At 36.5% G+C, this 14,973-nt stretch overlaps 1 protein-coding gene across 2 annotated transcripts; it reads left to right on the top strand.

Moving 5' to 3' along the window:
- The first annotated feature begins 2,652 nt into the window (after positions 1-2,652).
- Positions 2,653-14,973, top strand: hdgfl3 (HDGF like 3). 2 transcript variants are annotated; one of them, XM_028014926.1, is made up of 6 exons: positions 2,653-2,982; positions 4,125-4,201; positions 7,394-7,532; positions 7,702-7,863; positions 11,172-11,309; positions 12,885-14,973. In XM_028014926.1, exons 1-6 carry the CDS (start codon positions 2,899-2,901, stop codon positions 12,909-12,911), a joined length of 627 nt encoding a protein of 208 aa, XP_027870727.1. In that variant the 5' UTR covers positions 2,653-2,898; the 3' UTR covers positions 12,912-14,973. The 2 variants fall into 2 exon arrangements, with proteins under 2 accessions (XP_027870727.1, XP_027870728.1); XM_028014927.1 differs by having other exon boundaries at positions 2,655-2,982; positions 11,175-11,309.

Below are 14,973 nucleotides of genomic sequence, written 5' to 3'. Positions count from 1 at the left end.
TTGCCTCTCTATTAATGTGTTTGGACACAGAGCTCTGAGAACAGCCAGCCTCTTCAGCAATAACCTTTTGTGTCTTTCCCTTCTTGTGCAATGTGTCGATGGTCGCCTTTTGGACAGCTGTCAAATCTGAAGTCTTCCCCATGTTTGTGTAGGCTTCAGAACTGGACTGAGAGACCATTTAAAGCCCTTTGCAGGTGTTTTGAGTTAATCAGCTGATTAGTTTGTGGCACCAGGTGTCTTCAAAATTTAACCCTTACACAATATTCTAATTTTGTGACACACTGAATTTTGGATTTTCATTTGTTGCCACTTCAAATCATCAAAATTAAATGAAATAAACATTTGAATGCATCAGTCTGTGTGCAATGAATAAATATGATGTACAAGTTACACCTTTTGAATGCAATTACTGAAATAAATCAAGTTTTTCAAAAATATTCTAATTTACTGGCTTTTACCTGTATGTGAGAATGTGGCTGTTCTTATTTTTTGTTTTTTGTTTCTTTTTGTTTGTTTTTTTTTGCCAGTTGTTTGTTGATTCTTGCGTTGTGTGTGAATTGTGAGACAGTTATTTTTTGTTTTTGGGCATGTGCACTGACTGATGGCACCTTTTGAATTTCGTTGTCCTTGTGACAATGACAATAAAGATTTATCTTATCTTATCTCTTATCTTATCTTCCTGACCCCCATTTACATTGTGTGATGTCGGTACCATATCATCTGTAACCCAGCAATACAGTTGAAGTTAGAGCATTAAAAGCAGAAAACTGGAAAGATATTTTAACATTTAAAAGTTACATTTGAGAATGTCATAAATTATAATTGCCCTATATGCACGAATTTCCGCATTGAAATTCCGATGAAATTCTACACTGTGTGAACAACTCATAGTTGTTCTGTCTTGGACACAAGACAGAATATAACAACCATTGTTGTAGACAGCAGTAGACAGCATGAAGGCAGGTAAAGCACCAGGGGCCGATGATAGTAATTAACTTAATTATTTAAGACTAAGCTACTTACATGAATGTCATTGTGGAGGCATTTCAAACAAAAGGTTTACCCAAATTCCTAACATGTGCACTGATGACATTGCTCCTAGGAAAACTGGAAAAATCAAAACAAATGTGGAATGATAAGACCATTAAGTCTGAAAATTACTGATCTTAAAATTCTGTGTGAAGCTGCCAACAGGAGAATTGATGCCCAGCATAATATAGAAATTATGTATCTATAACATCACATTTAGGAGGCTGTTTAGACATTTAAACTTTGTTCAAAGTAAAGGTTTCTGAGTAGAATTCAGTGTGATATTTAACAAAATATATCATCAGATATTTAGTTCATAAAAGTTGAATGAAGAATTTTTATTCTAATTCAAAATAATTAGTTACGTCTTATAATGTAAGAGAAAATAATGCAGAAATATCTTTAACTATGAGAGGGAAGTTTTTTTGCATAATGTAAAATAATTATTTGGTTGAAACTTTGTTTACCTCAACTAATGTAATTTGAGAATTTAATATTACAAGAAATGTAAAAATAATAACTTAATTGTGCTTTTGAAGGTTGAAAAACATGTTCTGCATTAATTGTAACTGCATTAATTAATTCTGCAGTAATTGAACCTAAAATCACATGTTGCCTTTTACATTTTCCTTAATAAAAGGCAATGTTGGTAACTTAAAATGTTATCGTACTTAAAAACGTATTGTTCTTTTCTATTTTGGGTTTCATCATCTGCTATTTATGTTTATTGTGTAGGAACTTAACTTTGGAGGTTTTATTAATTAAATATGTATTTATTTATTTTTCACATTATGCAAATCCTTGCTAATCCTTGCATTTCCACTCTTTCCCACCCTTTATATTTAAACAATTTCCCTCACTTTAGTTCTGTTTTTGATTTGATCAGTTTGTCCTGATCTGAGTGTATGAGAAGTATTCATAAAAAAGGCTGATTGATGCAGCATCTCTTTTTACTCCCCAGCAGTCTGATGAGGAGAAGGAGGTTAGGCCTGCCTGTTCATGTCTAGTGGTAGAAACTCCAGAATTATGAACAGAAAAGCTTGTGGTAACCCCCTCCGGCTTGAAATGCCATACAGAACACATAAAGGTTTTCACAATCTATAGCATTTACACACCACAGTAGCTATTTTTTATATGAATTGACTTTTAAAACCCACATTGCCAATGCTAGTGCTAAGTAACTTTCATAGTATTACAGGTGTTCCTCCTTTTTATAACACAAACCAAGACAAATTTATTAGCTATCGAGATAGAATAACACCAATCTAAAAAAGTTTTTTTTTTTCAAACGCCAGCACATATAAGTACTATTGCGTACTTACGTTTTACACAAAATTATTTAACTTAAGATTTGTTTTAACAACCAATGTCCTCTCTGGGTTGCTGCCAAATTACGTGTCTGATTCTTAAATCACCCCATGGTAAATAAACAAATAAATAAAAGATATAAGAGGGAGTGAAATTTATAACCCTGAGGAACAAAAAGAGCGATTTATTATTGCAGATATTTCATCATATTTTGGCAAAAAAAAAAAAATTGTTGTAACAACAAAAAACAGCAGGAGAGGAAATTAAATATTTATTTTAACCGGAAATGAAATTGTCATTAATATGACACATTTTGCTTTTCTTACTGGATCCGTACTCCAATTTAGGCCATTCTCAATTACATCTACTCTTGACTTTGTGCGTAAGAGAAAAGGTCTGTTATGGGTCCCATTTTCTGCAGTATTTATTTATTTATTTTCATGTAAACTGCAGTCTTCATATAAAAACTTGATGATTGAAAATTTAGACCAGCGTTTAGGGCCCAGTTAGATGTGATCAGGATTATCAAGTCCGCCCAAACCTCAGCGTTTCTTCAGCGACATGGCTCGACCACGACCGCGGGAATACAAGGCAGGAGATCTGGTTTTCGCAAAGATGAAGGGATACCCGCACTGGCCAGCGAGGGTGAGTCTGTGCTGCAGCCGGGCTGAAAGCGCAGAGAGGCGGCGGTGTTTCCACAGAGCGGCCGGCTGACTGCACGGTTCTCAGCAGGATGGACTGTGTTGCTGGAGCAGGTTCTCCTGGTGCCGTCAGTCTGTCTCCTGGCATGCTAATGACGGCTGGAGAGGAAAACGGAACATTTGTCGGCACCATTTTCCCTGCGAATATTTTGGTGAAGACAACATTTTTAGATATTTCAACAAACGAGCGGAGAAAGTGCTTGAATTGTATCCGGTATTCCAGAATATATAAGGCACTTGACCTGTAGTTACCTTAGCACAGGTAACTGCAGGTCTGTTTTAACAATGTTAAACGTTGCACTTCGTTTTTGGTAAAACCTGCACCTCATGTGTACATGCTCTCATGTGTACTGCAGACACGGACAGGTCTGTCATGTCATTTTAGCGAGTACTGTTAAGGTTACCTTCAAATAGTAGTTTCCAACTTTCTTTTCTTTTTTTCTTTTAGCACACTCAGCCTCTTTTTTTAACACGTAAGAAAAAACATTTTGTGAACAACGTGTCTGCAGAAGATGGATAGCAGGTAACTCTGCTCTCTTTCCCGTTCTTTCTTCGGGAATCTTAGAGGAGAGTATAATGTTTATTAAAATGTGATCTAAATAGCGTAAAAGAGAAAAACACTTTATCAATTCAACTCAATTGTAGAAAACTAAAGAATACAACAAAAATCAAACAAACAAAAAACAACCCAGAATGTTACTGCTGAACAACTTAATAAAAGCAAATATACAATTACTGTACTGTAAATAATTGTTTGTATGCTTAGGTTTTTTTAATTGCTATAAAATATTTAGAGTTTTTTCCCCCCTGTAGACATTCTGATTTGTATTTCTTAAAATAGATATTAGCGATTGAACTCTGGAAACTCTGGTAAAAGTGTGGAAAGTACAGTTTCCACACTTTTCCATATTGTTCTAGCTGTGTACTTTGTGTTGTCCTGGTAAAGACAGCTGCTTGGAATTACTGTAAAGCTAATTTTCATATTAAATAATAAAATATAGTAAAACTGAACTGCACACAGTCTGTGAATAAAATTCTAATCTGTGTAATCTACATTAAGGGTTTTTTCTCTCTTCTGTCATTCAGATTGATGAGCTTCCAGAAGGAGCGGTCAAACCTCCTGCCAACAAATACCCAATCTTCTTCTTTGGGACCCATGAAACGTATGCACATTTATTTGTTTGTTTTCAAACAGGAAAACTGTTATTATACTTAATGTGCTTTATATTTAACGTTCATCCAGTTGTCACATATATAGTTTGACGTTCTACTTATTTGCTATTTCTATATATTGTTTTTCTTATATTCTTTTGTCTTTGTACTGTTTTTCACTCAGAAGCATACACAAAGACAATAATTTAATATTTATGATTCAGTGTTTAACCTACAAATGACTGCAGACTGAATTAACTTCACCGTCACAGTATGAAGTAGTTCTTGTTCATTAATATCTTTTATATGATTAAAAGTTTTTAATAAGATATAGATCATGATGTCATGCATCAGTTAGCATACTGACTAAGTATTTCCTTGAGTTCATTTATTTTTTATTCTCCTTGCTCTCAAAAAAGACTTAAATGTGGAGAAACTATGAAAAAAGCTCTCATGCACATATTTCATATTATTTAGTTGTCAAATCTAAGCCACTACATTTTAATTAAAACATGTTTTAGTGATTATACCTCAGGGAATAATTTGTCAGCTGACGGTTTGGTTGAAGTGAACTATGGTGCGGTTTGATATATGTGAATGCCAAGGGGACCATAGAACACTCCAAAAGCAAGAAGGGGACTATAACCCAGGGCATTCTGGGTATTCTATCCAAACAACCATGCAAGTCTAACACTAGAGGGAGAAGAGGCTCGTGGTCTTTTGCCAACTTTAGACAAACGAGAAATCCTTTGATTACTAAATTCTGACACCAATCTGTTTGTGTTTACATTTCACGAAGAAGAAAGCTGTGCTCAGTGTCTTTTTCTGGGGTTTTTCTGTGGTTTCCTTCAGTGGTTCTTGATACATCTCCAGTATGGGCAAGGGAGGGAACAGATTGCTGAATGGGGTTAGTCTGTTTGTCACAGTGAAGCATGAAAGAGAACTGCACCAGCTGAAAATGTAACAAATGTTGCAATTTTGGTCCCCAATTAAACCAAGTCTATGTAAGTGTATTAAGTTCCATTCCTCCATTGATAACAGTTGTACCAATAATATTGAAGTTATGATAACAGCACTAATAAGTGTAACAGAAATGCAGCTCTCATGACTTCCAAGTTTGTTTTACTTTTTGCTTCACCCCCTTCATTTCTATCCTATCGGAGCAATAATTGTTGCCCATATGGGCAATGGGCAACAATTACCACAGTCATCCTTACAGAATTTGGTGTGGATCTGATCCTGCATATGGGAGTTACAGCTGTTTGAAAGTTTCTAGGCAACACTGTTGATTTAAATTCCAATATAATCCAGTTCAGTTGTTTATAGATTGACAAAAATTATGCATAAGTCAGTTAAAGCTAACCATACGCAAATGACAAGATAACAAAATTTGCCACTACCATAGTCTCTGTTTTGAGCAAATAACACAAAATAGCAACTTTGTTCCACAAAAGCCTGTAGGGTTTTCACAATACAACCCCGGTTCTAGAGGAGTTTAGCAGAGGGAGCATTGGTTTATTTTGGCAGAGCACAGTAAACAAGCTTTTACTTTGATATAAATACATAAGCAAGCCTTTATGTAACCTTTCAAATAAAATAACCGTGTTTATTAATACAAAATAAATAAGGATGTATACAGTATATATATGTATAACATGTTTAAAATGTTGAGGAATTATGCTCAAATTTGCATAAACATGGGGCGTGCCGTGGTGGCGTAGGGGTTAGCGCGACCCATATTTGGAGGCCTTGAGTCCTCGACGCGGCTGTCGCGGGTTCGACTCCTGGACCCGACGATATTTGCCGCATGTCTTCCCCCCTCTTCCTCCCCATTTCCTGTCAGCCTACTATCATATAAGGGACACTAGAGCCCACAAAAGACCCCCTGGAGGGGTAAAAAAAATTGCGTAAACATTAGCTCATATGTTGCAGAAATCTAACATTTCCAATTTCTAAAGTCTATTCCTTTAAATGCAAAAAATAATTTACTCAAGTAAGATTAGCAAGTAAAAGAAAAAAGTACAGTGTAGTACTACAAGTAAATGTAACCATATTACCAACTTTTAAACATAGCTAACATCAGTAGCCTATACTTGTTAACAAGCTTAATGTGATATATTGGTATTATCAAGTCATCATTTAGTTAACATTATCTGCATCCAACAGCATTGATCAATTCACTATGTTAGTTTGGGGGGCAAAAAACTAGCAAACTTTTTTGCCTTTTGCTGGTTTGCTTTCATGCGCAGCAGCAGGTCTCCAACGCTGCTGCACAGGTGTAAAACTGCCTTGAGCATCTTAGCGCTCAAGTTGCCTTTAAAGGCATTTCGGAAAAACACAACATGTTACAACATGTTAACAGTGAATTAAACAGTTATGGTTGTCACCGCTGAAAAACGTGCGGGGGACAGAGGGCACAGATATGGGAAGGGCGAGAGTTCCTACTGTATCAAATCAAGATAGGAATAACAGAAAGTTGGCCACTCTGAGGTAAAAATAAATAAAAAAATAGCTTCCAGTCCAGGTGGGGGGCAATTCCCCCAGTGTCCACCCATGCCACCGGGCCTGTCACAGTGGCTCCAAGAGGCTTTTTTTTTGTCAGTACTGGATTTCATAATCCTCAGTCAAAGCAGGGCTTTGGGCTAATTGCTTCAATGCTTATAGGAGGAGTTGTGGAGGCCTCATCCACCAAATTTTTTACTGAATGAATTTCTTTTCGGAGTTTTATTAGATGAGATCTTTCATATTCAATTAGAACAAAACATATGCCACAGTGGTGACTTCAGACTTCGTGCCACCTATTTGGGTAGGTCTTCGGAAGTTCTACAAGTATACCAAATTTCATACCTTTATGATAACATAAGGTAAACGAGAACTGAAAGTTTCAGGGGACACTGCATTGCAACTGCACCTTTAAGGGTACATGAAGAAGGTAAAGATCTTTCTTAATGTTTCTTTGTTCATATTTTAAGCTGAACCATAAACACACTTCTGTTTAGTGATGCTAAGTAGACCTGCACTCAGTACAAGTTCATTATTTAAATAAATTGCTAAATTTTACATTCTCCCAAAATTAAATACTACCCATTAAGGCAATCATTTGAACACAACTCTAATACTTGTACATACAAATACATTTACTCATTACTCATAAAGAGCAAAAGAATGCTTTCAAGTATGTTTTAATTCATTTTCCCTTTTAGTGCATTCTTAGGTCCAAAGGATCTTCTGCCCTACAAAGACTATAAAGACAAATTTGGCAAGTCAAACAAGAGAAAAGGTTTCAATGAAGGCTTGTGGGAGATTGAAAACAACCCTGGAGTCAAGTTCACAGGTTATCAGGTCAGTTGGGAGCTTGCATCATCTTTGGTTCAAAGGAATGACAGAACAACTACACAAGGGGGTTTCAAAGCAGAGCTTGTTTAATGGTACAAATAAAGAACTGTTCAAAGCAGAGCCCATTTTTGTAAGAAAGGCAAACCTGTCTTAACCTATACTGTCTGACGTACAGGCCATACAGCAACAGAGCTCATCAGAAACAGAAGAGGGAGGAAACACTGCCGATGGCAGCAGTGAGGGTGATGACGGTGACTCTGTTCAGGAAGAAGATAACAAGAAAAAGTTGAAGGAAGACAAGACTGGATCCAAAAGGAAAAAAACACCCTCTTCTAAGGTATGATGTGACAATAAGATGCAGGTTGTAAATTAAATGGAAGTCGACTTTATAGCTATGATCAGACATCATATTTAACACTTGTGTTATTTTATGGCATAATTCAAAAAGTGTACAGAACGCCTGGATGTTAAAATTGACCATTTACTATACCATTGCTTGTGCAGGTACAGTAAGTATACTTGCATTGTGTTATTATAGTGTTCTTAATTCTTCTGGATGTTTTCTTCATAGTTTAATATCAAAGGAGGATTTTGGGGAATTTATAATATAAAATATGTGAAGAGACACAAACACACTAGATCAGAAATCCCCAGTCTAGTAATGAATAAGTCCTGTTGTATTTTCCACTAGTTTGGTTTTGATTTTCACAAACTTTCTATTTAGTTGAAATATGAAATGTTACAGATCAATAACTACAAGCATGGACTTGTTTCTAAACATATTGAAAAGCCTGCAGTTTGGTGTGGAGTCGAATGTTTGTCTTGAAGTCAACATTTGACCTTGCCAAAATCTGTAACATCTGACATGTTTAGATGAAAGATGACACTTTTATCTGTGAAGTGGGTAACTGCTACCATCCCTGCTGTAGAATGATTTCAAGACCTCAAAGGTTTCCCCCATAAAACTTGCTAAGCCCAGTGGTCGGGGCCCTGAGGCGGTCTACAGGGGTTTTGTATTAAAAGATGTTAATTTGACAGGAATCGTAAAATATTACTGGGTAATTATATTACTGGAAGACATTGCTGACAGTACTTAAACCCACAACTATAGAATCTTAAAAACAAATCAATAAAATACAATTTAAATAAATATCAATTATTTGCACTTCTGTTATATCCAAATTAAGTAATCAGTTAGTGGATCTGAACACATAATGTAATGCTGAGATTTAAAATCGGCCTAGGGCATAAATGAACTAAGAGAATATCAATGCTGCTAAATTTGATTTAATGGTTTCAGCATAGATAAATTAAAAGATTATAAATTGTTTAACATTTAAATATAAGATTTTAAGGAGCTGGCAAGTTTACTTTGTAAAAGTTCAAAGAACAATCCTCATAGATTGTTTTGTTACCATTGTTACAATTTGATGCTATGAGTTCAATCTTTGAGTTTTAGCTGTTCATTAATGCATCTTAGTAAGCTTAGTAAGACTTCAAGTAGACAAAGCAATTGATATGCATTGTATCGGCGCAAAAAATAAAACAAAATAAAAATAATAAATAAGTCACGCAGCGCGTAGAGCACAGCACGCTGGCTTTCGCCCATTGTAGGTGAGCGCAAAAGCTCCTCTACAAGCTGACCCCTCAGTCCACTAACCTACCGGCTAACCGGGAACTCAAACTTTATCACTGCAGACAGAATCAGCATGTTGAGATGTAAATGCACACGACACATATAATGCTTTGTTCAGAAAGAAATATTCTCACTGCACGCTCACGGCGCACCTCTAGATGTGCTCCTGTGAACACTGAGCACAACTCACATTGAGCGGCGCGAGTAAATCAAACGCGATGGATTTAAACTTGATTCCTACCTTGATGAATTCTACAAAGACAACCTCTTCCTCACAAGGGTTTTTCATATAAATGTCCATGTAGTTGAGCCACGTAAAGCATGGCGGCCTGCCAGGGCTATAATACACTGGAGGAAACTCTGACGTCAGTTATTACAGTTTGGAAAGTGAACTTCACCAAGTGAAGAAATATAAATGCTGTAAATGTGCTGAGAGCATCAATTCAAATGACTGAATGGCATGTGTACTGTATGGCAGTTGTATAGAACAATGAAAGCCTCTGACTGTGTACATTTCTGAGAACTATACTAATTTGGCACAAAGGATTCTATAAAAATTTAAGACAGTTTAACTCTGCGCCACCGCCACACCCAGTCATTAAAAAAAAGTTACTATTTACATTTTCCAAAATGTAGCAATGATATAGTATTTATTTTTGGTGTCTTCATTTTTTGTCTTCATTGGCGCTCAGTTATTATTTAATTCATTTTGTCTTCTTTATTATAGTCTGTCTTTGTTAGGATTTAGGGCCAAAAGTAAAAAAACCTGCTATTTCTGGTGTAAATGGAAGCAGTCACTCACATTCAGCTCCCTACTTAGCAACAACAGTTGCCTAGCAACTGGTCTCCATTGTGCAGAGCACATGTTGTGCATTTGAAGGAATGTGATGCTTTTTAGGATCACTGCTCTCATCATATAATAAAATTTGAGTACAGCTTTTTTCCCTTAACAGATAAAATAATTTGAAAAGGATTTACTCACATTATACATGAATATAGCACACTGTATGGGGGAATTATTTAGTTCTACAAATGGCTGCCTTTCTCAGTTATCCCCATGGTTTTTGGCCTTCATTCACTGGGATGTCCCTATGAATTTTAAGTTAGTCCTTTGCTGTAAGAGCTAAACTGTGACCTTAGAAAATGCATTTGTTGTTTTTAAGTTTTCATGACAAGAAAAAATGAAAAATGTTTCACATAAAATTTGAGTTTAGCTCAAGTTTCTGAGCAAACTTGAGCATTTCCACACTGATATGACAAGATCTAAGCAATGTACAGTAAATAAACAATAAGGAAATCTTCAAAACAGACACGTGAATATCTGGAATTTTACTTTCATTACTCTGTATGGCAGCTGGGAAACACCTAAAACAATCAGGCCATAGTCCCTAAGAAACACTGGCCTAGGATGTAGACAATAAAGTTAGTTGCAATTTGTCTTCTGCATTTTATATGCAGACACATTGATAATAAAGCCAAATTACTGTGTAAAAAAAAAAAGCTTGTTAAAAATGGAAAATTGGGTCTGTTTATGTTCAGGTGCTATCAGGCTGACAGCTGATATGAAATTACTGTTCCAGTAGTTGCTGGTGTTTTACTGAATGTTTAATTCTCTGATATTCATGAATGTATCTTTGCTTTCTTAACTTTACCATTGCTCTTGTCCATATGACAGTGACAATAAAGAGCAAATCTTTGAAATCTACTTAAGCACATAGACTCCTGTTATAGCACATGAAATATTAAATAAATTATTTAGTATTTCTATTCAGATCAATTAAACAGCTGATTCATGACAGATATCATGTCAATGTAATTTACAAGACAAACTGATCAGAATTCAAAATAGAAATACATAGTCAATTCAAACATACATGGTTGAATGATTCTTGCATATAAGAATCATCTTCTTGTATATAGGAAGATGATTTGAAGTCGCCGACATTCCTGCTGAGTATGACTTTATGTTGAGAAACACGCCGGGTAGATCATGATGTGCTTGTCTTTAGCAGCGATCCTCAAAACTGTCCAGGGTCTCATCTGAAGAGGATGACCAGGACAGGGATGGCAAAGATGAAGACCAAAAGAGTGACTCAGAGGGAGGAGACCATGACAACAACTTTATCCAAAAGACTATCGACGCTAAGGTGGGGGTCCTAATGATTAGCACTTTTTAAAAACATTTTAGTCTTTTTTAAACAAAGCGTCAATCTAATGACCCGCAAATATTTGAGCTGCCAGTAGCCCTTTTTAAAAGCTCTTTTCAATCTTTGATCTGCATGTGTTTTCCACTTCTTGGAAACTAGCTGAAAATGATGATAAGACACAGTGGCAAGTAAACCTGGTCCACTGTGGGTATGTGCTTCATTTTGGAATAGTCCCAAAACTGTAATGTCCATGTGGTGACAGGATAAGCTGGGATTACAAATGTTTAAGGCAGTTCTATAAAAGTCAATGACAGCAGTGGTGGCTTACCACTGCTGGTGGCTTACCTAGTAAGAAGCAAAGAGGAGCTCCATTAGATTCACAGTCCTGCTCCATGTTCTGATAGCACACCCAGACCAGTTACCTTGGTTTTATCCAAACGTTCATCACAATATTATTTTTTTTTCAGTTTTTTATAAGAATTTATTTGGCCTTTATTTGACAGTAATGTGACATCAGAAGGAGGAACAGACATGTGGCAAAGGAACCAAGGACGGAATTCAAACTCAGGACGGCCTTTTTCAGGTCTTCAGCCTCTGTATCCAGGACACCTGCTCTAACTGCAGTGATTTTAAAAGTGAAGTTATAATGCACTGTTTTGAATTAAGTAAATCTCTGCGGGGGAGAAGCTTTTACATCAAAATAGGAAATTCAATTAATATGCATTATGTAATATTAATGCATTGAGTGCTTCAGATTAACCACATCCCTTAACTACTACTACTACTACTTTATTTGTAAAGCACTTTAAAACAACACTACAGTAACAAAATGCTGTACAGATAAAAATAAATAAACATTCAAAATACGGAAAGGAAAAAAGACAACAATAGAAACAATAAAACGCAATAACAGAGGAAAAAGTAAAAGTCTCAACATTAAAAGCCAAAAAATAAAAATGTGAGTTAAGAGGAGTTTTAAAAGTGAACAATGAGGAACACTTCTAATATGTAACCGTATCCCATAATATCCCATAATTTGGGAGCGACAACACTAAAAGCTCTGTCTCCTCTGAGCTTCAAGTGTTTGCAGCCCCCATTTTTTCAAAATATCATGAAACGTTTGTGGCTCCAAATGAGTTTTACTTTGCCAGACTGAAGACAGAAATGGCTTCTCGCATTATAAAGGTTTTAGATCTCTGAACTAGGATCTGAAAGTCTGTTGGACTAGACCAGGGAACCAGGGGTCCTCAACTCCAGGCCTCGAGGGCCGATGTCTCTGCTTCAACACCTGGGTCAAATAATGAGATCATCAGCAGGACCCTGGAGAACTTGACTATATACTGAGGAAGTAATTCAGTTATTTCATTTAAGTGTTGGACCAGGGACACATCTAAAAGTTGATGACACTGACCCAAATATTTCGGACTCAGTGTCATACAAAGATTCTCCGTTTCACTCACTAAGGCACACACAATTTCCCAATGACAACAACAACAACATTACAAGTCAATCGAATTGAATTAAAGTGAACTTTGTCATTTTATTGATTTTAAATATTTAATTTTGTCAATGCAGAACCAGCTGCTCATGGAAGAGCACTGAAGGAGAGAACATGCCAGGAGGATCCCTCTTTGTAGCGATGATGTTGGAGAATTGAATCAAGTACCTGGTTTGTCATGTTCAGCCATCACTGACTGCAATCATCACCTCCATCTCTGTGCTGGACTCTCATTTTTTGTATGTGAGAAAGTTGCATCATAAAAGCTTCCAGAATCCAACCTGAGGAGAAAATGAGGGCAAAACTGAGCTTTCCATTTGTCAGCACTAATGGCAGAACTGTCAGAATTCAAATAAAGGCTTTTATTTTTTTCAACATATCTTGGAATACAATTGTTTATATTATTATGATTGATTTATACATTTACACAATTACATCTAATCTAGTCTTTGTGTTTACTAAGCCTTTCTTCAAATAAAAAAAAAAACAGAATAGAGAAGAACTGCCACTGATTAAAAACAAATCAAAAGATATCAATAAAGTGTACTATCTTAAGAACAAAGTATGATTTTACATTACTCACTAAAGAGTTCCATCTGGGACACATTTTGTCATATTCTTTTTTGGGTGGGTTTGGTTTTTTGGGAAGTGTTATGCGATCAGATACCTCAATGCTCAGCTGCCTCCTCATTCCAAAGCTTCCAGACTAAAAGATTCTGAATTTTCATATTATTTTGCTTAACTTGCAGTTGAATGGAGTCCAGGATGATTTTGCAGTTTTATGAAAACAAACAATCTGAAACAGTAAACAATGTGAGGAAACAGCCAGGTAGCTTACTGTACAAATGTAATGGTGCGTTCACATCAAAAGCAAATGGAGGTGCATTGAGGGCCCGTCGCGGCGCGTTTGACGGGTCTAGCGTGCCGCTATTTGAACTGTTTGGAGTGTTTTGAGTGTTTGACATGCCAAGAGTGTTGAGTGCGTCGGACAAATAGGCCGTCAATGGAAAACAACAGGTAGAGAAATTTCGATGCGCTTCCACATAGACTTTGAACCAGATGCAAAAACGCTAGATGTAGACCAAAATTTCAAGCGTCTCCATTCAAAGTGCACACATGTCGAACTTGAAGCATCAGACACATTTGGTGTGAACACACCGTAACTTCTGTCTCAATTTAGGAACCTTCCAGTTTACATTTGATTGTCGTCTCTGATTGACTGCGATTATATAAACACATTACGTTTGCCAAATGGAGCCGCCCAATAATGTATTCTACTCCTCCCTTTGCAGCCCATAAATGCTTTTCTAGATTCAGCCCTAGTGTAGTGTTGCTGATTTTAATGAGCAGATGGATTGTTATGACTGTTCTTTGCTTATCTACACAACAAATTCAATTTAGCAACAGAATGTATAAATATAGTATTTGAGAATGGACAGCACTACGAGAAATAGGAGGTTTCAGTTTGAGAATGAATCACTTAGCCAGCTTCTGAACAGCCAATTTTCTCTTTCTCCATTATCCATTCTGGATAAAATGTTTTTAAAGCTGGGATTATTCCGCTATGTCTTCTTTAGGCCAGGCTTTCAAATTAAACACGTTAAGCAAATTAAAACACGTGAAGCACCCTGGTTCTAGTGTGAACAGGTGTGAAGCTTAAAATGTACTAGTACATGAATTTTTGATGAAATTAGCAGCTTATTTTCTTGTAGCTTGGTTCTCCAGACTGTTCAGTCCAGAGTGGGGTCAGTTGGGAGCTCAGTAAAAAGATGGACTCCATGCCAGGCGTTTGACTCTGCCTTATAATTTTGCCAGGCAGATTCAGTTGAACCTATAGATGTTCTGGGCCCAAAGGTAGACACATCCCCTGGCTTACTGTTTGTCTGTTCTCATCCCAACTCTAGCATGCAGTTAAAGAAAGAGGCAATTGTGGTCAGAGACAATTATTTATCTCTACACCCAAGTCAATGCTTTTCTCCCCTACACTGGGCACTACCCACTTTTACATAGGAGCCGAAGTTTGAGGACTGTTTTGGCTCAATGATTGAGGCTTTGACTCTTTAACCTTTTGGATTTAAAGGACTGAACTATCTTGTCTCACACTCAGCTTCTACAGAGTTCTGCTAAAGACCTAATTTTATGATGAAGGTGTGTTGACAGAAACAC

Source organism: Xiphophorus couchianus, chromosome 4, assembly GCF_001444195.1.
Source record: "Xiphophorus couchianus chromosome 4, X_couchianus-1.0, whole genome shotgun sequence".
Classification (NCBI taxonomy): domain Eukaryota; kingdom Metazoa; phylum Chordata; class Actinopteri; order Cyprinodontiformes; family Poeciliidae; genus Xiphophorus; species Xiphophorus couchianus.
This window is presented reverse-complemented; position numbering and strand designations above follow the sequence as displayed.